Genomic DNA, 22,543 nt, shown 5'->3' on the forward strand with positions numbered 1-22,543 from the left:
TATTTGTCATAAATCATTGCTACATAAATTATTCATGTATTTTTATTGCATAAGTTGGACTCTCTTTTCTGCTGTGTAGGCTTTACGTATGGGACAGGATGTAATTTCAGTCTCTGCTCTTCAGGTGCCCATATACGAGTTGCAGAATGATGGCCGAGCCAACCTTCTGGGGGCACTGCTCATTGCTGGGCAGTTCGTGATTCCTGAGGTCTGTTTGCCTGTGGAGATGGTCTCAGAAGCTGCTTTTCTCCCTCTAGCCAGGACACATGCTTACATACTCAAAATATCTGGTAGGCAGTAAGGAATTGCACGTAAACGGGAAGATAAATGGATTCCGCTGAGGTAACAAGCACTTGCATGGCAAAGCACATGCCGTTTTCTCAGGAGTCATATCCCATTTTGCCCATATACAATCTACACAGACTATAAAGTCTGAATTGTAGCTTGCAGCAGACTTGAAATCAGAGGTTCCCTGTCAAATATGTGGGATCTGAAACACTTGTAAGTCAGCTTTTTAACTGAAAATTACTTTGAAGTTCTGTAGTTTCTCTAGAGCTGGTAGATGTGTCTTCTAGCTCTAGTTCCTGAAGACTGAAGTGTCGAGGATGATATACCTGACGGACAGGGAAGTAACCCCATGGTCTCACCACCCTGCCTTTAAAGATGTGGGTGCTGTGCAGCCCAAAAATCAGAGAGAAAGCTGGTCAGGTTACACTTTGTTTCACTTGTGCCGTGCTCTCAAAGCTAAGACAACAGCAATAGCTGACTGGCCAAGATCTTCATAACCAATAACAACTTTGAGGTATCTCTTTTCCTTCAAATTCCAGTTGACAAACTTTAAGGGACTTGAGAAGGAACCTAATTATTTATGTGCAGTAACTCTTTTGAAAGTTATCCTCATTTTCATGAGGCCTGAACCTGTTAAGGTTTTGGACTCTGAATTCAGATATAACTGATGAACTTACTAAAAAGTCCACACTGTTCTTTCCTCTATCTCTGAACTGGACTCAGGCAAATTTTTGTCTCCTAGATTATGCTTCATGAGAGGATTATGAAACTAGTTAGCTCTTAACTTCTTTTGTTCTGAAATTCTTAAATCAATGTGTGACAGATGTGCCAACTCTTTTTGAAAGGGTAAGCGTTGTAAACATCTACTAGCCTCTGAGTTGCATTAAAGATTTAGAAAACACCTTATAAAGGACGGACTACAGTATTTATCTACTGAATCTTTTAATTACTAGCTTATTCATAGACCTGTTTCTTTACTTGTCTTGCAGGTGTGCCTGTATTTTTATAATAAACTGTACAGGGGAAATAGGGTGACTAAGGTGGATGCTGCGAGTTTCAATGCTTTTTCCTCACCTAACCTGCCTCCACTTGCAAATGCTGAGGTTGATATTACAAGTAAGCAACATCATCTCTTAAGCGTTGTAATTTATGCCACATGCAATAGAACTCTAGCTGAAAAGAATCTGTGTCTATGCCATTGAAATGCTGTTTTTAAACTCAAGTATCTTTGAAAGCCCTGTAGCTTGACTCCGCTTTATCTGCTCTGAAACTGTTTAAATATTAGTAGAACTGAGAATTTGTGACTCAACTGTATTTATCTTTTGAATACAGATGTAAGCTAGACTGACTTTGACTAAAGATCCAGACTAACCAGAGGGAATGTTGTCCCTGTATCATGAAAATGCTTGCTCTGAATATAAAAATGAGGGAGTGAAGACTGAAAGAACAAAGGGTTTAATCTCAGTAATGACCATGCTGGGATCCAAAATCAGGCAAAAGAGTCATTGCAGAGTAGTTGCAGCTTCAACAGATTCTGTTTGATGCATGTTATCGTGTAAGGTGTTTTGCTGCATGTTTAGGACCTGTCTAAACTGCAAGCACACTGAAAACAGCAGACCTAGAATACATGCTGTGTGAAGTTTTTTTCCCCCAAACTTACCCAGGCTCACTATACTTTCTGTGTGTCTGTTTTTTAAGGAGAGGAAGAACTACATGAAGATTTCAATACACTTGTGCGAAGTCATTAACACATTGATGTCTGTTCTTGGATAAATGGCACCCTTTCTCTGGAGAGGGGAGAAGAGCCTCTCCAAGAGCCTTGGAATCTAGCCAAATGAGGGTTGCCAAAACCATGCTACAGGATGGTTTTAAAAAATACAACGTTATGCGAGCTGCTTTTGGATAGGCTAGGTATGTTAGAAAGGAGTAGGACTTAGTGGCATTCTCCATTACTACAAAAAAACAGGGATAGGAGGGGGTTTCCGAATTCTTCTACCAGGTGCTGTTAGTGTCAGTCTGAGATCTAGCCCTGCACCATGCAGCGTGCCATTCTGAATGGTTTCTACTACTAGAGAGAGACATTCTGCAGTTTGGAAAAAGAAACTTATCCCATCCACCTGATGAGTGGGAGTAACTTCACAAAGTTTTGAGGTCACAGTGCTGTGTTTGTAGCAGCCAGATACAAATGGAGGAAGCCTGTGAAATACTGTAGTGGTCCGTAAGACATCTCTCAGGTAGAGAGTCTGCCACTGTTGTATTACTGTGCTGTGTCAAATACGGTGTATCTGAAGTCAACAGAAATGCTGTCAGTTGATTGTTGCAGTGAACTGGGGAGAATCTTCTTTCTTGGATTTTTATGAACTGCATCAAATAGGGTGTAAATTAATTCCGTTTACTGACTGATCAATAGTGAAATCAAGCTGCAAATTGCATGCTATTTCTCTCTTGGATTTGAATGAACTGTTTTCTGATTCCTTATCTGCAGTAGAAAAATGAGAAAGTTATTAAGTACTTCCCTTGGCCCCTATTGGGTCCCATTATCTTTTCAGTAGAATGCCCCATTGAGATCAGTGATCTAAAAACTGATGGTGTGGTAGACTCTACTTTTATTTGTTTCAGTTGATTACCCAGTTAGGCTAGCATCATTTATCCACGATGATGGTGTCAGTGTTGAAGGATTGTTTCATTTTAAAAAAAACATAGTTTATAGTATGAGCAATCTACTAGTGCTGCTTTATTTTGTCCAAAGTAATTGTTTGAAACATCGCTGTCTCCCTTGAGTTTGCTTCTACAGTCCTTGTATGAAGCTTTCATGGAGACAACGAACCACCTGGGCTTTTAAAAACAAATGTAGCATCTTTTAACATTTTTTTTTTTTCAAACAACTTTATATAATATGTCTTAATCCTCCTGTAGACAGGCTGACTCTTGCTGCTTCAGCATTATGGAGAGCAGCCTGACGATAACAGGAGGAATAGGCCATGTGCAGAAACTCTTCCTCCGGCTTCTCGGTTCTAACAAAGCTGGGAATGAGAATTCCAGAAAAGCAGAAGGGTAGAAGTGTCAGGATGGAGGGAGTGGGGAGTGTAATGAGGTCATGGGTTGGTACACAGGAATGAGGAGAGGACATGCTGTTCGAGGCTAGGCAGACCACATAAAAGCAACGATCTAATTCAGAGCCAGAGAGGAGAAGCTTAGTCCTCTTCCATCCCCTAGCCTTGCTGCAGCTCTCTTCTTCAGTTTTGATATCTATTTTTCACCTTGTTCCAGTGGATTTCTGATCCCATCAACTGGCTGTGTTCTTGGCCACATCCTTAACTGTGTTAGCAACACCCAAGAGTCCCGCTACCCAGTTTTAGATGAGCAAGCGTGTCAGCTTCCTGGAGACTTTCAGTTTAGCACAAGAAAATCCTGTAAGAACTGAAAAATTCTAGCCTGCTTCTGAGATGAGTAAGAAACACAATGCTGGTGGGAAATACTTTTGCAGCAGAATCAGAAATCTGTGCATGAAAAGACAATACAGAAATAACCAAAAATATTTCTGAAATCTTAGGACTTATCACCTTGCCTTGTTTCTCCCATATTTTGAAAACAGGAAAGACAAGGAGGACTGTTTCACTTGAAATGTGTAAAGAGACTCAGTATATTTCATAACTGATTACTCTCCTCTGTTCTCTATTGTCCTAATGAAGCAACTATGAAACTTGCTTTGTTACCATGGCTGGACTTTCTTCATCACATGTGTGTAACTTCTGAGAGTGGTGTACATGTACAGGACCGTATGATAAGAAACATGTGTAGGGGGTGAACAGAGACCGTGTGACACTGGGTGCAGACGTGGTGCAGCAGCAGGTTAGAAGGCCCTTTTGGCTCGTCTACCCACCAGTCTCACTAGAGAGAAGCTATTTGTCACTGGCCAAGTCTGTGTCTTGCTTGGCAGTTCTGGTTATTTATAGTAAAAAGCCGAAGTCATTTATGTATTAAGGCAAATGCCAGCTCTCTTCACTGAAGTGCTTTTGGTCACCCCCCTCCCTTGTAAGCAGGCATGTAGATTCTTGCAACACCACCATTCAATTTAAATATTCATTTCAAAAGGTGTGTGTCAATTGTTTTATAACAAACTGCCAAAAAGGGGGGTCTGTGTTTGTTTGCCTCCTTCAGGAATTTGCACCCATAGGTTGGCCTGCGTTCCCCACCCCTTGGCTGCCGCCGTGAGTTGTGATGAACGCCGGGCCAGCTTATATAATGGTAGGGCTCGCCCGTGGCCCTGCAGAGAAGGATGAGAAGAAAGCGTTGCTGTTTGTCTGGAGCTCTGCAATCACAAAAAGCTGTATTTCTTGTTTGATTTCATAACTCGGAGTTCAGTCACCACTCCTAAGGGAGGTGTCGCTCTTAGTTGCTGCTCTCCCATTATAAGTTGAGACCTGCATTTGTGGCATAGGCGCTGTTTAAAAAAAGGGGGAGGGAGGTTGCTGCTTTCTAGACTATTTAGAGCTGCTTCTCTTTTTTATTTTATTTTTAAGTCAGGTTGATGTTTTTTCTGTGCTAACCCTATCACCATAGGGGGATGGGTGTGTGTGTGTGTAGGTGAATACAGCTGAATAAGAGGAGGATGTATTTTTTGAGCTGGAATTTTAAAAGCTATAGTGTTTGGGGGGGAGGGGGAGCTTGGAAATAGAGTATTGTTTATGTGATGGGTTTTTTTGAAGAATAAACACAAGGCCTTATTATGTTGAATGCAGTCTCCTTGAATAATGCAATCTTTTCTATCCCAAGCCGTTTTGGATACACTATATAAATAGCCATTACCTCTTTATTTTATGTACATTGCTTTAAAAACCTTCTTTCTACTGTGCAAGATTAGTAGCTAGCTTACATCTGTTCCTCAGCTTTGTATTCATATTTACATAATGCAGTACAGTATATCAGTTAAACTTCTTATGAGCACAGGGGCCATCCAAGTCAGAACAGGTTACTGTTTTCTGTGTTGTGCCAAAACTGAATATCCCTAATTAGTCGCTCTTATCCATAGGATAAAAAACTGTTATGAACACCGACATATACAGCTTTCTGTACTTCAACTGCTTGTATATGGGTTACTTAAGAACTGCTAGTGATTCCAAAATTGTGTGTGATTTTTTTTTTTTAATTTATTTCTTTAACAAAAAGAAGATTGCAGTGAGGTATGACTATAGGCTGCAAGACAGCTGGTTTAATCAGTACAATGAAGATGCTTGAACTTAGCTGTGTGACATAAATATTCTTCCTTTCTGTGGATGTAATCTATGAGATGGAGGATCCAAAGGGTGTGTTCTAATTTTTTTTTTTTTCCCTGCATGGCTCTTTGCCTCACTTACAACAGTTCTGAATAAATCTGGGATGAAGTCAGGCTTTTATGTGTATTTGTTTGTCTTTGGCTTTTGCATCGCACTTGCCTTTTGTTCTGCCTTTTAGACTAGTTTGTCTAATGGAAAACTGACATCTGTGGAGTCTGCAGCACGAAGCGCGTTATCTAGACTGATGAGGTTCATGACCAAGAGAATGTTAACTCAGGGACAATCTTTAGTTCTTTTTTTTAATGTAGTTTGCAGTTATATCAGTGGACTATGTCTGCATGCATTACATTTTATCTTGAAGGCGATATGTTATTTGGTAGAGCTTACTCCAAGAGTACAGGTATAGGCCTGGTGTAGGTCTGGCTTCTGAACCTATCCTCTGATCTCTCTCCTTGGTCTTCTACTTTTGGCAATGTCTTAGTGATCCATGCCAAGGCAGGTTTCCTCAGTTCATTCTTCAAGTTCGTTACAGGCATTAGGGATACTAACAGTTGCCAAACTGAGTAGTATGCATTTGTGAAGCCTTGGCAGGGACTCCTAGCTTACGGAGGATAAAGGAAAGAAAGCTCTGATACAATTTTATTGCCATCCCTTCCTATAGAGGAGGCTGCTTTTAAAGAATTAATCTATGTGTTAGAAGGTCGAAAGGACTGGATTTATTGCTAAACGCCGCTGCTTCTTAAAGCACAGTGCTCATGAGTGAACATGGTTAACCAGGCCTGTGAACCTCAAGCAGAACAAACACACAGCTTTCTGCACTCATCTGTGTATCTCCTGCCGGTCTCTAATGCGCTCTGGCAAGCTCGTGGAGGCCTCTGAGCACTGCTTCACTAACTACTAAATCCAACCAGGTGGTTTCAGAACCATGCTGGCCAGCTTAACACGAAGAAAGAAACTGTAGAAACAGTCTGTATTTCTATTCTCCCATTCCCAGGGCGTCAGGAGTCCACCCACTGAAGTGTGGCTTATTGGACAAACATGATGCCAAGCCAACTGCTTGTGACCTGGTTAACAACTTACGGTATTTTTTTAGAAAGAACAGGCAGAGAGAGGCTCTAGTTGCTGACAGGGCACCATGAGAGGAAGGGGAAGTTCTCAAGTCTTGTAAGTGACTGTTGTTTTCTGTCCTGACTTAATGGACTGTGTAGTTTTTGGTATCTCTGGTAATGGGACAATACAGTTGGCTTCAATGGAGGCTTTTAAATATACTGGGAATTTTGTTGCAAATGGCTGTCTGCTGATTGCAAGAGATTGCAACAGTAATTGGTGTGAGTAACTCTCCGCATGGCTGAAAGCAAGTCGGTATTATGCATGCAGATCTTTTATCTGTCTTGCTGCTTGGGAGTTTCTCCAAAATCTAAAAAGCTTAAATCATGATGGGGAAACAGGTAGCTTTATGGCATGGTCTACTTTCATTGAAGCATGACCCTCTGAGCTGTTGGCTGCTGTTTGTTAAACCTCTTCAGCTGCTTTGTAGGAGCCATCAGCGCTACCAGTGCTGCTCTCCTGCACTGAAGTAGTAAAATTTTGAAATCAATAATGCATGACTTGGTTTCTAATAATGCAACACAAACAAACTATTAGTTAAAACAGCTGGCTTCTGGCTCTAAATGTGTAATGGGAGTTAATTGAATCCTGCTATTTTATTTAATCATTAGTAACTACCTAATAAACTCTGGAGGTGATTAGCGGCAACAGTAACTGCATTTGTCATCTTTTATGTCTGGGAAGATGAAGGTCTGTTTTCTAAACATGAGCCCAGGCTGGTATCGGGCCAGCTACCTAACAATGAAGTTCAGGTCAGTGCGTGACAAGTAAATACCTCACCTGTGCTAGACCTGCCTGCCACTCTGTTGGTTGAAGCTTTCTAAGTACTCTGAACTGGGAGAGTTGGCACTGTCAGAATCACAGAATGGTAGGGGTTGGTAGGGTCTTGAATATCTCCAGAGAAGGAGAATCCACAACCTCCCTGGGCAGCCTGTTCCAGTGCTCCGTCACCCTCAGAGGGAAGAAGTTCTTCCTCATGTTCAGACGGAACTTCCCGTGCTTCAGTTTGTGCCCATTGCCCCTTATCCTGTCGCTGGGCACCACTGAAAAGACTCTGGCCCCGTCCTCCTGACATCCACCCTTGAGATATTTACAGGCATTTCTAAGGTCCCTTCTCAGCCTTCTCTTCTTCAGGCTGAACAAGCCCAGCACCCTCAGCCTCTCCTTGTAGGAGAGATGCTCCAGTCCCCTCATCATCCTTGTAGCCCTCCGCTGGACTCTCTCCAGCAGCTCCTCATCTTTCTTGAACTGGGAGTCCAGAACTGGACGCAGTACTCCAAATGGGGCCTTACCAGGGCAGAGTAGATGGGGAGGAGAACCTCCTTCGACCTGCTGGCCACACTCAATGTACCCCAGGATGCCATTGGCTTTCTTGGCAACTGGGGCACACTGCTGGCTCATGGTCAACCTGTCATCCACCAGCACACCCAGGTCGCTCTCCGCAGAGCTGCTCTCCATCAGGGCGTGTTCAACATCGTGAACCCATCGGTCTAGTACTCGGATGTTTTTCACAGCTATCAGACTTCTCGTTTGAAGAGTTTGTAGTAGAGGTAGACAGCTTTGTGTCTGATAGATTCTCCTGTTCACTGATGGACATTGAATAAAATATCCATTTTGGAAGTCTGCTATAAAATGCTATTTAATGGAAGTGTACATGTTAAATATCTCCTTGAAGAGCACTAACTTGGAAATATTGGTGAATAATACTGATATAACTCGGTATCTAGACTATTTTGGAATTACAGCTAAAATATAACACAGTTGATCCTGAACCAGATATGGCCTTGAAGACATATTTTGTGGTATCTAGTAAATAAGGTGTGTTAGATCAGCTGCTATGACTGTGGTTTCAAATGGGCCTTTACTTTGTCTTTTCAAAAATACATTGTCTTTCATGAATCCTCTACATAAGAAACAGGTTTAAAGACAGTGTTGCAAGTATGAAGTGCTACAAGTGTAATTAATATATGTCTTAGTGTTAAATTTACAAGGCCATTTCTCTTTAACAGTAAACTGGGAAACGGTGTGGAGAGCCAATACCAAAAAGAAATTTCGAGTTCACACCAATATGAACAGGAATGTTGGGCTTCTGCGAATCTTCCCAGGAATCACTGCTGCTGCTGTAAGTGTCACCACTTCATTTTGGAAGTGGGTGAAGTGATGCACAAATAAGTGATGCTCAAATACTTGATTAGTTAGCTGAAGCAAGGGAGAGCTGCATTGTTGTAGCAGTGGTTGCGGTTTTGGAGGGAATGGAGAAGATCTGTCGTCTTCTGATACGTTTTATCAGAGCATTTAAAGACTATTTTCATATGCCATAAACTATTGATAAAAGCTTTTCAGATATCTTTTGTCTAAACTGCTTGGGCTCTGAAATTTGATTTCTTATCAGGGCTCATAAATAGGTGAAGTGTGTTTTTCTAGGCAGGTGCAGGCTGCAGTGACCATGGAAATGCTCTCTTGCTGCATACTGAGGCATACTAATAGCAATCTTGTCAAAGAATACACAGTATGGTGGGTGGACGGGAATGTGACTATTTCTACAATTCATGCTTTTTTAAGGTTCGTTTGGTCTCACACTGATGGTTAACATGACCCTCAACATCCATAGAGCTTGAAATGAGAAGTGGGATTTTGTGCTGAAAATGAGAAGTGGGATTTTTTTGCCTTTAGAAATTACTTTGCAGAACTGTAGTTTTAGGTAGATTTGTCTTTAAATTTTTGTCTAATACTAGTTCCATTAAATTGACAGGTCTTTTGTGGCTGTTGCCATCTTAAATCAAATCCAGTAGTTTAAGCAGCACTCCTCAATTATATTACCATTCTTTTTAGGTGAATATGAACAGATGGAAAGGCAGAGGGGTGGTATATTTGCAATAAAACTCCAACTGCATAGTTAGCCTCATGGGGGCTTACAGTGTATTGCATTTAGTGTGTGTGATCAGCAAGGAAACATCTAGGTTGTTTAAAATACATCTTTCTAGGAAGAGGACTTTGCTGGGCTTTCTCTTACAGTGAGGCACAATAGCTACCTCATTAACAACTGTCCCGGAATGTATTAGTGCCTCCTTTTTTTTTTCCTGCCTTGAATTAAATCAATTGGATTTTGACTTAAAAAACTCCTGGCTTCATCAGAATGTTCCTTCCTGAAAGGTGAGACGTTCTCTCTTAGGCAGACATTTCTTAACAAAACTCTTTGCTAAAGTAACAAATCTGGGCAGGGGTGGGGGTTCTAATCTCAATTAATAATTCTACATTTATTTTATAAGTGTAAATCTACCTTTTCGTTCCACCATGGTGCAACAGTATAGCCTGTTAATGGCACTTGAACAATAGCATCCTTTTTCACACAGAGGTCATGACTGTAGAAAATAGTTTATTTTAAAATCTATCCCTCCAGGAATTTTAAAGGGAGTGAAAGAGTGAAATTCACATTTTTTTCAAGCTTATTCTACAGTCCAAGTTACTGCAAATGGGGAGCACAGAAGGGCACGAGAAGACTCTAAGGTGTGAGAGCCTGTAAGACTATAACAGGAATAGACCATTTTTAAAAACTCTGTGCCGTACATGAAAATCGTAATGTGACTTAAACACACCTTTTATCTCTCTTCCCTGTCTTATTTTTAAACAGGTAAAAGCATTTCTTCAGCCTCCAATTGAGGGCATTGTACTTGAAACTTATGGAAGTGGCAACGCCCCAAACAACAGAGAAGACTTGCTGGAAGAACTGAGGAAAGCAGCTGAACGACAAGTAGTGATTATAAACTGTACGCAGTGCTTACGAGGGTCTGTTAAAACGGTCTATGCAACAGGGCAGGTAAGGCTTGTGCAATGATTTCAGGCTCTACTGCTGTGTAAAAGAAACATCCCACTGATACGACCTGATTATATGCTTGTAGTAGTCCCAGTGTATAAAGCCAGATGTATTAAATTCTAAAGATATTGCTCATAAAATAACTATACCTGAAAAAACTTTAGCTGGAAGCATTTAAATATGTATCTGCAAACAAGATCCTATTACTCCTAGTCTGAATGGTTGAAACGATCAGCTCAAATCACGAATTAGTGATTGCTTGCTCCTGTCGTGTGCAGCACTCCAGGATACCTTGCATTAGATTGGCAGTATCTCTCCCAAAGGGATTGCACTGAGCTAGAAGCTAGCTTAGGTGTCAGACAATCAAATAAAGTAGTATTTGATAGGCTAGCAGTCGCTTAGCTACAATGTAAGGATATAGAGAAAGCCTGCAAATCCAACAATATTCCAAATACCAGTTTTTATTTGACTGGAAGCGCAGCTGAAATCAGTGAGATTGGAGAACAGTATGCAAGGAACTATCTGTCTCGCAGAATGGAAATCAGTTGTGTTTCACCCACGAAGGCTAGCTTAAAGCAGACGTTGTGTAGATACTGTTAATATTCAGGGCATTTTATACTGAGTTTCTTAATTGTGTATTAAGACATGACATCACTGGGACTAATAAAGCTCAAAGCCGTATGAGAGTACGTGTTGCATGTGGTAGCGTGAAGGAAGCTGGTTTAACTGGCCTGTATAAAAAGGCTAGCCATTAAATAGCCAGGAAGCAGTGCCAGAGGGTGACTCATCCGCCTGTTTTAGACACGTGGTTTTGTCGGGAGCAGCCACCCGTCTGGCAGAGGCAGTCTCTTCGTTGGCTGTAAGGCAAACCTAGATACTCCAGTCTGGTGCTGAAACCTCCCTCTTTTTTAACATTGGTTTTGACACAGCTTTGGATTATATTTGCTTCAAGAACACATAGTCTCTTTTGGGCAGAAAGAAAAGGACATTGTAAGAGTTTCTTTCCACCTCTTCAGTATCCAAACTCGGTATTTTCTGATATGGGCAGTCATTTGGGTGTTGGTAAAACCTTTGCATAACTTGATGGGGGTGTTTTGAGAAGTACTAACTTTTGCAAAGGTCTCGTGCTCTGTAGCAAATATGATAGAAATACGTGGATTATATAGAACAGTACACATGGAAAGAAGAAAGCAGTTAAGTCAATAAAAGACACCAAACTTATATTTGAAAAACAACATGAAACTGAAACCTAGCTTTTATGTGATCTTTTGTTTGAAGTGAACTACTGAAATGCATGGAAGGAAGAAAAAAACCTTGTCTATGCTCTGGTTAAAAGATTCTCCAAGTAGACACCTCTAAAATGGCTTTTTGCACTCTGATCCAGACTGTTGGTACACTGAATTGAAAGACTCTGCTCAGGTCTTGCTGAACCACTGTAAGGCTGTGTGGAAACGTGTTCACTTCTGGCTTCCACTTTTATATGGAGCAGGTGTTATGTTGCTTCAGCATCCACTGATGGAGGCTGTCCTGTTTTCTTGGCAACTTTTGAGGAGAACAAAGACAGAGCCAAGTCCCCCAAAATTACTTCGTGCTTGTTCTTTCATTGCCTTCTCCTTTTCATAAGGAACTGCTCAATGGAGGAAATGCTGGAAAGTTGCTGTAATGTTAACTTTACTTTGATTTTTCTTTAAATAAAATCTTTCATAGGTCTTTGCATATGGCTAGGCCATTTTTTACTCATTCAGGCTAGCCAGGTGGGTCAGCTGAGTCCCTGGTTTGCCTTGAAGTGTTTGTTTTAATTAACTGAATGGTTGGCCTCTGATCCCTTTGCACAGTAGAAACTTACAATTGAGGGGACTTTAGGTATAGGAAGGAAGCTGGGAAATCCCTTCCTCCTGCTCTTTCTCAAACCCGTGGAAAAAGCCGTAACTGTTCTTTGGCTAGCTCTGCAGTACAGAAAGTATTTCTCACCTTCTCTGTATGTGTTTTCTCATGTGACTTTTAAAAATCTTAGTCTGGGGCTCTCAGAGGTGGTTAATGAGCTGATTAAGGCTCTGTATCTTGCTAAAAATATTAGTTAAGCCACAAGAAGTTTCCAAGCTGAAGGTTATATACAGGGTATTTAAAAGTAGAATGCAGTGTAAAGAACCTATTTCAAGATGCTTAACTGTGAGGCATCACATTATGGCAAAGATGATGATCTGTAGTTTAGAGAAGCCCGAGTGTTTGCCCAGGTACAGCTGAGTGACAAGAGATCTGAAATCTTCGTCTTTGCTGTCTTGCTCACTGTACGCTTATGAGGCTTGCTGACAACAGCAAAGATCTTTCTGCTTTTTGCTTTGATTCAGATAGCTTATTTTGTTTAGCTACCAGAAAGATGAGTTTAAAAGGTCATGTTTTTCAGTTGCTCTTGTCAGAACTGTGTAAATTACGTATTTTAGTTGTACGTTCCAAATCATACACTGCTAGTGCAGCCTGAAAGGCTCTGAAAACACTCCTGCTGTGAGCACACTGTAGTGCTGGAATTCATCCAAAGCAATGCCCCATAAAAGAATGGTAAATATGTCTGTGTGAGAACAGCCTACTTGGCAATGTTCAAAATGCCACTGGGTTAAAACAGAGTAACTGCAGCTTTTCAATAAAGGGAATCTGACAACTATGCAGATAGCTGATATGGACCTGTAACCTTTCCCTTTTAGCATAGTAAGTGACTGTGGCAAGCGTTTGGTTGAATTCTGCAATGTTATTGCATGAAAAGGAATTTAAAGTAAAAGTCACCTTTATTCAGCTGGCTCTAGTATTTGCTTGGTATTTGATAATTAAAATTACCAAAATGACGGTTGCAGTAGGAGGGGCAAGGGAGTGGAGGCACAACTACGTACTATATTGTGTGTAGCTACTCATCTTTCATATACATTTTCTGTACACGCAGGTATTTCTGAATGCTATGCTAATTGGAATCATTATTCCTTTTTATTCAGACTCTCGCTGATGTTGGAGTAATTCCTGGAGGTGATATGACACCAGAGGCAGCCCTAACTAAACTGTCATACACGCTCAGCAAGAGTGAGCTTAGCTGGGAGGAGAAGAGGCAGGTAAATATTTCAGTGTGACCTTGAAAGGCTTTAACTTTCTCATCTACTGTGCCAGCTTCTGCTTAGCTGAATGCCTTGAGCTTCCCTGTTGCATTTAAAAGCAATTGGTTCTAGAGCCATAATGTGAACATCACGTGTTTTTTTCCTTAACAAAAATACTGTTAGGCAAATGAATGTATGTAGATGGGGAGAGAAAAGAATTCTCTGCATAATTCAGGTGAACACCATGACCAAGCCATTAAAATGCCATCTTTAAACAGTAGTAGTCTGCCTTGGACATTTCTGTACTAAAAAACCATATGTGGAAATTCATATGGGAGACAGAATCCCAACCCTACTGAAGTCAGCAAAGATCTTGTCATTGATCTTAGTGTGTTAAAATTTCATCCAAGGCTCATTCACACAGAGCTAATTCTGAAAATAAATATTGCCTACAGCCTCTTCCTTTACAGCATTACTCATGACAGTGTTAGATTTTGTTTCTGTAAGAGGAGATACACTTTATAAATACATAAAAAATAAAGGATTATTCTGAGAACCAGTTGTAACTGATTTTAAAATCATAACCCCTTTAACAATGTTCTTACTGTTCATTGGTGCTTAATCAAGGCTTTTTTCCTCAAACTATATAGTTATATGTCAGGTTCCTCTTATACAAGGAACATGCAGCTCTGCATTAGATAGGGGAGCAGCAGTCTGCAGGAATGCATGTGTTTCTGTGCCTGTATGCAGTGAAATCATGATCCTGACACTTTGGGAGATGACGTCATGATGAGTCACTCTCTAGACTTAGGCACTGCGTGCACATGTGTATCTTATGATCGTGTTTTGTTGTTATTAACACTGAAACAAATTTGATCACTATTTCATGCTCAGCATCTTCCAACCAGTAGCAGCTCTTGACACAAACAGATTTGGATACTATGATCGTCAGTGGGGTGGCTGGAAGCACCACTTACCGTGCTTAGAAACAATTTCAGACTCTGAGCTTTTGGTTGTTTGCTTAAAGCCCTGGCTCTGAAAAATGAGAGGAGGAGGAGCTATGTGTTTCTGCAGTGAGGATGGCAAGAACATACTCTGCGCAAGAACGTGCTTCACAGGCAGCACAACGCTGTGTGAAGAGTAGTGGTGTTGCCCGTGTTTGTGTGTACACACTTTAGACACCCAGGCTCTTCACTGATGCCCCTTTGATATGCTCACTGACCCTGGAACGTACAGATACTGGCCTGTTTTTTTAATGCAGACTTTAATCTCCTTGCACAGAGGATTATTTGATCTGGGACAGAAGAAACATTCCCATCTGGCTTCCTGCCTAGGTGTGTGAGTTAAAACTTAATTTGAGATCCAGTTTGCTGAGGTGAGATAGCTGCCTTACTCAGGTGAGGGCTTGGTGATAGGACGTTTTAGGTACCACTGGCACAAGGTACTCCTGCATCTTCATGTGCCGCCCTTTGGATGTGCTACGCAGTTTTTGTGTGGTGGTGCTGGAACCTCCTTTGTATGCTTTGCAAATCAAAATAACTTTTGCAATTTCTTTAAGCAGGATCGGTTTCCTCATTTGACTCATTGTACAGACCCACAAAAAATTGTATTGGCACAACTCAGGGAGCAGCGTGCTGCATTGCCTGGGCGGGACTGAGTGGTAGAGACCAGGAGAAGAAGAAAGCCTGGAAATATGTTGTCTGTAGCAATATCTTCAGCTAAGCATATCACCAAACAATAGTCTCCCAAGAGAGGGAAGCTCTCCTGAAGCTGGCGTGGTTATTTTAGGATTCTCTTTCAACACGAAGAAGCAAGGAATGTGCCCCCAGACACATGCAAATGGCTGCAGAGCTGGTAGGACTGAGTAAGACACATAGGGCTTTGTGCTGGGTGCCTTTAGCACAGGTGCCAATTGCTAAGGTTACCTGTGCAGAGCCATGATCTCAACCTGTCAAACTCTAAAAACGCGCCAAAGCAGTTGGTATTCTCTGAGTTACAGGTATATGGGACTCTTCCAGCAGACAGCTACAGTGCTGTCAGCACTTGGAGGGTTTTTTTTTTTTATTAAAGGGCATGCCTAGACAGAAGTAAACCTGGGGCATTCCTCCTTCCAACATCACATCTGTTCCTTGCAAACTTTCACAATCCTGCATTTTAAAATTCTAATTGAAATAAGTATGTGCTTTATAGCTGCATCAGCAACCTTTTGTGAAAGAGTGCCAGTGTGTAACACTGTCAGAATTGAGGAAACCAGTTGCTTTTTCTTAATGACTGGCTTCTCTCTCTGGTCTCCAGATTTCCCAGAACCTGTCCTTTGGAGTATTTTCTTGTCTTTATTGCCATGTTCAAGCACTTTCTACACAGGAATTGGCTGACCTTTTTTTTTTTTGTTTTGTTTTGTTTTGTTTTGTTGTTTTTTTTTCTTGGTTGTGTTGGATGCACCCATCCTGCAAACTGTTACACGCCTGCGTTAATATTGAGTGAGTAGTACTACTGCAGACCGTCTGCATTCAGAGCTGGCTCTCTGGCCAAATTTTAACAAAATCAGGGCTAATGGAGCTGTTTGAAAATCCATTGAAATACATGACCATCCACAGACAGCACTGGGCTTTGTTTTGAGGCCTGCGTACACAGTCTGTGTAGGAACACTGAGGTTTGGGAATGCTGGCAAAAGGCAGCATTTCAGAATATTCCGGTCTTCAGCCTCACTCTGCTCATTAATCATTATCTTTGTGTTTTTAAGTAGGCTGCATCTTACCACACTAGGGACCTTTTGTCTGCATACTCTAAAAATTGGGGTGTTTTGTTATGTTCTTATTTTGGTTTCTTTGCTTTGGAAGAAAGTTTTAATTGCCTGTCCCTTTTTTTTCCCCCTTTGTCTTTCTAAACTTGCAGTCTTCGTGGGACAGTAACTATTTCTTTAATCTTTTGTCTGCGTTCAATTAGTTTCCATAATTCCTCCAAACAATTTTCTAACTTGATCCTAAGGTTTTTTATTAGACTACTACCATATTTTTCCTCTGCTAACAAAGGATTTGATTGCTTGCTTTTCAGATGCTGAGTGAGAATCTAAGAGGAGAAATGACTGTTGTACCCACAGGAGCCAAGATCTCTCTGAGAGATAGCAAGTTTATTCAAGTGATTGCCAAATCTCTAAGTATCAGCAGCAAGGAGGTATATACTTAAATATTTAAAACTGAACTCATGTAAAGCTGTAAACTCAGTTAAATGAACCTAGCTTAAAGATGAACAGCAAAGCTAAAAGGAAAATGGAACACTGGAGCTTCTATATTATTTTTGTAGTACTGAGTGTCCCAGCTAACCAGTTGGGTTGGGGAGAAAGGACACAATGGCAAGCATAGCATTAAAATGTTTTTAATTAAAAACATATTAACTTTTTTTCTTCCTCTTTGTAGCCCCATCTTGAGTTTATTTTCTTGGCTGGCTGGTTGCAATAACAAGCCTCAGACAGTTGCTGTAGTTCAGGGTATCAATGATATGAAAAAGTGCTTTGTATTTTTGTGGTCAAATGTATTGACAGTTTGGAGCAATCCAAATACTAACGAGTAAAGCAGCTTAATTGTACATGCAGTCACAGAAGGCTGCTGCTAAGGCAGTATACACAACTTTAATTTGTGGTGTTTAACATTAGCCCCTCCCAAGTGGAAAATCAGAAAATATAGTATTGGTTGTAAGATACAAGTATTTGCATTTCTCTTGGCTTGGTTTCAGGGAAGATGGGATTTATAGTAGCTAATGAGTACTGAATGTATGGTTCTTCTTTAGTAAGCGTGAGAAATGGGAGGATGTTTAGGGGGCCTGTGGGGCTTGTCAGTGGAGGCTTGGAGGTACAGGTTACCCAGATATCTGAGGAATCACATGAATAATGTTGATCCACTCTTGAGGAGGCTGGGCTGTATGGTCTTTTCCAAATCCTGCCAGTGCTGTTTCTCTTACTGTACTGATATGTAACTATGGCAATGCAGAGATGGTAATTGGTGTGTGCACCTTGAATGATATATGTAGATATCAAGTAATTTTAGTGTTGCCAGGGAGGAATATAAACCTTCATGGAAGTGAATGGACAAAATGTAAAATAAACATGAGACTTCTTTCCTTCCAAGAACTAAATACTGCCATTTTTTAATATCCAAATGACTAATTTGGAAACTCTGTGTGAAAGCAAGGGCAGTGTGACTTGGACATCAATCATATTAGAGGTGAGGCTGATATTAAATGTTTAATTTTATTTGTTTCTCAGGAGTTAGAAGCCATAAGAGATGCATTAATTCCACCTTTGGCTTGTGCTGCAGCTAAACTGGGTGACATAGATGCACTAAGAGCCATAGCAGAAATGGTAATGTAAAACTAACAGTTTGTACAAAATGTGAATTATTAAATAGAGCTGTAAATGACGGGAGGAAGCTATGCTCACTGGGAAGCAACTACCTAAGTCTTAGAATCAACGTGCTTTGACTAATACAGTTGGTTTCGAGGCTCCTCGGTCTTTGCCTTTCAAAACTGGTATCTTCTTTCTATCTGGTTCTCAGCTGTTTACATTTTCTTTTGAACTGTAAAAATACAGGCAGATTAAAATGCAAGTTCTTATCTGCTAACTTTGGAACACTTTAAAATGGTTTGCACTGCTTTCTTTCACTTAACTTTCTGTATGCATATTCATATTAACCAGCTTTTGGATGTAAATCTGTCATGATTAAAAAAAAGAACTTGAAAATTATATTTAAGCAAAACACAGTGCTAATTCAGGATTTTTGGCTCTCCCCACAGCTCTAGCCTGGCTTATACCTGAAAAAAGAAACAGGCATTTCCCTGTATCATCTTCTACACCTCTTTTTTTACCTCTTTGTCTTGGTTTACCCTACTCTTGAGACTTCGGTAATGGGCCTCAAGAAAGGATAAATGTATCTTAAAAGTAACAATAAACTAAGACAAGTGAAATTAGCAGACTGTAGGGACAAAGCTGCTGTGTGGCGTACTGCAATAAAGAGCATATGTGAAGGGGCTGTAATGAGAATATGTGTAGGGGGGGGGACATGCAGAAGGGGGAATAAATATCTCTGTTGGTTCTGGAACAACACTGCAAGATAAGCTTTAAGTAAATTTGACAAGCTTAACTCTTTGATGGCGGATTTCAAATGTGGTGTATGGATCTACTGTTGTGCCAACAACTTAATGTGCAGCCGTTATCTTTTTAGCATGTGAAGGATCTGTCCTTTCGTAGGGTGGAAACTTGAGCTGTGGAGACTACGATGGCCGAACTCCACTTCATATTGCAGCCTCTGAAGGGCATTTACCATTAGTTGAGTATTTGTTGACATCTGGCGCAACTGTTTATGCTAGAGACAGATACGGATCTACCCCACTGGTGAATGCGATCAAGTTCAGGTAACAAAATACTTTATACACTGCTCTATGTAAAGTTTATAAACCTTTTATCATTTTGGATTTAAAGTCCCTCCCTGTGTTTTGGTCTTGTTTTGTCTCAGCGGTCATGTGTAAATGACAGCAGTTAAAATAACACAAACTAGCTTCATTTCAAAGGATGTGACTAGCCTAAATCAAAAGATTTTTTAAATAATATGAAATGAAAGCAAACAACTTGCTATGCATGCAGAATTTTAGCATAAGGTAACTCATTGCTGCCTTCCCGCAAAGACTTTGTCCATAATTTCAGGGCTCCACTCTTTGTTATGAGGCTTCTTTATAAAGCAGAGCCAAACTGATCACTCCTTTTGACTGTCAGAAGTGAGAGTGCAGGACCAAGAGCTGTCTGCTTTCTTTCTGCCCTCCCCTTTCTCATCAAGACCAGACTGTTTCAAACGGTACAAAATATACCGGTAGGTTGACATGTTTTAGTCTTTCCCTCCTACCAGCGCTTTCCTGAGTCTCTTGCTGGGTGACTGGTTTTTCGATTTTTCCCTTCCGCCCACTCATATTTACATGGGATGGCTGCATGGCTCTGCCTGCTCTGTGGATTTCCTCTTCCTGTTGTTCTGGATGTCAGCACTTCTTGAATGGTAGTCGTGGACTGGTCTTTTCTGTCTCCTAAGGAATGGCCATAGCACAGAGCATGAAAGTGATCAGATATCAAAATTTAACTTTAAAACACTTAGTTTATATAGCCTGGGGATTCATTGAGCCATTGGTCTTCTAATGTGTTAGAAGCTGCATGCCCTAATCTCTTCTTGTTTCTTTGATCCACTTTCAGCTCCTTATCTCATATTCAGTCTGTATGATGGCAGGAGAGAAGTTTCCTTCTGTAGAGGAGCTTGGAGTGATAGAATTTTCATGGTCTTCATGGATGTCTGTCCCCAAATACTCCTACAGCTTTCTGATGTGGACAAGTTCACCTGGTCTGTCAGGCTGGCGTTAGCTCTCTGGGAGGTCTGCCAGTCCTGGTTTTGCATTGGCTGCAGGAATAACTTGAAGGTTTTTTCTGTCTCAAAGGCCAGGGGTAGAAGAACTAACAGGCCCTGTTAACTTGAGACTTCAAGTCCTGTGTGGCCATACTGTGCTATTGCTGTACCTACTGCATGGGCCCCTATGGCTTTGTAGTTGTTGCTTTATCTCATGAATATATAAGCCCTTCAGTGGCAAACCCTTAAAGTCTTAAAGCAAAAACAAGCCCAACAGCAAATCAAACAAATAACCTCGGAGTTGAATAGAGGTGGCTCTGGTCCAATGTGAGAAAATGCTAAAGCGTTAGATACCATTAGATGTTCCTGCAAATAAGGCACCTACGTTTTTTACCGCACCCATCTACCGCCTGAGGAATTTCACATGAGCTTGTTGTTTGGATTCCTTAGCATTGCCACTCCTATATTAGACTCCTGCTATGACTCTTAAGCTCTTTAAAACTGCACACCCATTTTGATATAGAGAATTGAAAAAGGAAACTGCACCATAACTATTTTCAGTTTCTCTTTGTTTCCACTGTTGGAATGAGAGGAAGAGTTGACTTAGAACTAATCTCGTAAATGTGTGTTTATGATTTGCTGCGTACTCACATGGCATTTCATACAGATAAGCACACAGAGGAGAATGTTAAAGATCAGACAGCTGTATATGTGCATAATTAGAGACCCACTAAAAAGATTTCTGCTACAGAAATATTTATTCTATTTATTAAACAGTTGTGTGCTGAAAGTGAAGAGATTATCCTGATGCAGTGTACAAAGTGGCAGAGAGGGAAGGGGGAAAACTGATCTTAATGAGCAGTCAATGCTTTAAACTGTTTAATATTGTAACTTTCTCAATTTACTGAATATTGCATCAGCTTAATCCTGTTTTCTGAGAATTAATATTTGTTTAAATGGCATTTAACTGCAGTACAGTATCCACTCATCTTAAAAATAGCTTTCTTCTAGTTTTTTATGTCACATTTCTCGGTGGCTTGCCTTTTAACCTAGCATGCAAACCTAGATAATGATGACTGATTTCTCTTTTCCATTTAATAATTTGTAAAGATGATCAGGATCTCTTCTTAAAAGCTTCTTAACATAGCGCTGTCAGCTGATAGACCAGCAACTTGATCTATATCAATGACAGTCTCTTAAATTTTTTGAGTTTAAGTGACTCTTTCTTTGTTTCTTTAGATGGTAAAATGTGCAGTCCCTTTCTAAATAAGAAATAAACTACTGCATTTCCGCTTTTTCATTTGTAACTCTGCAATTTGCGTGTAGTCTCATTCACTTTATGCATGAAGCTAAACAGACCACTGTTAATTTAGGCCAGTTGCTTGACATATCAAAATGAGTAGCATTCCTTTAATTTGTTAGAGTACCCTCAAGGGATAATTCATTTTCAAAACAATAGAATAATATTTTTTAATAACAGAAACTCTCTAAGCAGGAAGATGCCTTGAATAAAAATTGTGTGTACTTTACGTAGTAAAAGCACTTCCATCTACTTGTAGTGCAGTGGTAAAAGGTTGAAAATGGGGAGTTGCTCATACAGTGCTGTGAGAACATCAGATTAGAGGCAGTAAAATTACCTCCCACGTAAATATGGATTTAAATACTTGATATTTTGCAAGGTTACATTTACATTACTTCAGGAAATGTAAGGCAGAGTGAAAATCTAACCACCGCTGACTCCAGAAGTGCACTGGAGCCTGTACTTACAGTAGCTGAGCATAAAATTCCCACTGATACCATGCAGAAAACCGAGCAAGTGAAACTAGGCTGATCCTGCCATCACCATTCCAGTTGCTAGGGGAGCAGGCATTACAAAGAATGAAGCCAGTCAAGTTTGGATATACATTGCACCTGCATTTCTTTAAAGAGAGTTGGTGGAAGGTGTGCACCCTAAGGCCCCAGTCCTGCAGACTCGTACATGCGTGTTAATTTCCCATGTGTGATTCATCCCTTTTGAAGTTGAGTCACTTCTCGTGAGTGTCTGCCAAGTCACGGCCCGCAATGATACGCACTGTACGGCACCTTGGTTGCTGTGAATCCAGAGCCCTCGCCAGCTGGTAAAAGTTTGGATGTCTTTATCTGGAACTCAGACGTCACTCATAGCAGTGAATGTTGACAGCCACACTGAATCATTTATTTTGCTATTGATCCATTAAAATATTAGTATATGTTGGGATTTTTATCTCCGATGTTGTCAGTAATGGAATCTTGCAGGGAGGAGACACTAGAAACGCTTTTCGTCTTATGTTTTTTCCTTCAGAGAGTGGATGAATGACAGTGGTAGTATCAGAAGGCTAACTGAAGTAACATATGTGAAAGAGCATTGTTTCTATAGCCTGTGTCTGACCAGGAGCCACAGTTTGGTGACAGAGCGCACTAAGACAAGGGAGAGTCGGGAACAGTTCGCAGGTGACAATAGCTCCTCATGGTTTTGCTTATCAGATGGGGCCAGACTGGACCAGCAGCTGTGCAGCCCAGACTAACACAGTGACATTGGCCTTCCCTCTACACCTTGAACTTTCATTGTCCAGCACTTGCTCTGCT

The 22,543-nt window shown here is 40.7% G+C and overlaps 1 protein-coding gene across 2 annotated transcripts in view; it reads left to right on the forward strand.

The window, feature by feature from the left end:
• Positions 1–22,543, forward strand: part of ASPG (asparaginase) — a 49,386-nt gene that overhangs the window by 15,609 nt on the left and 11,234 nt on the right. For both annotated transcript variants that reach the window (XM_075426687.1, XM_075426685.1), the window contains exons 5-12: positions 125–208; positions 1,278–1,404; positions 8,681–8,793; positions 10,303–10,488; positions 13,467–13,580; positions 16,617–16,736; positions 17,824–17,919; positions 18,805–18,968. In XM_075426687.1, the coding sequence (XP_075282802.1) occupies positions 125–208; positions 1,278–1,404; positions 8,681–8,793; positions 10,303–10,488; positions 13,467–13,580; positions 16,617–16,736; positions 17,824–17,919; positions 18,805–18,968 (1,004 nt within the window). The remainder of the gene's footprint in view (positions 1–124; positions 209–1,277; positions 1,405–8,680; positions 8,794–10,302; positions 10,489–13,466; positions 13,581–16,616; positions 16,737–17,823; positions 17,920–18,804; positions 18,969–22,543) is intronic.

This window comes from Opisthocomus hoazin, chromosome 7 (assembly GCF_030867145.1).
Source record: "Opisthocomus hoazin isolate bOpiHoa1 chromosome 7, bOpiHoa1.hap1, whole genome shotgun sequence".
NCBI lineage: Eukaryota > Metazoa > Chordata > Aves > Opisthocomiformes > Opisthocomidae > Opisthocomus > Opisthocomus hoazin.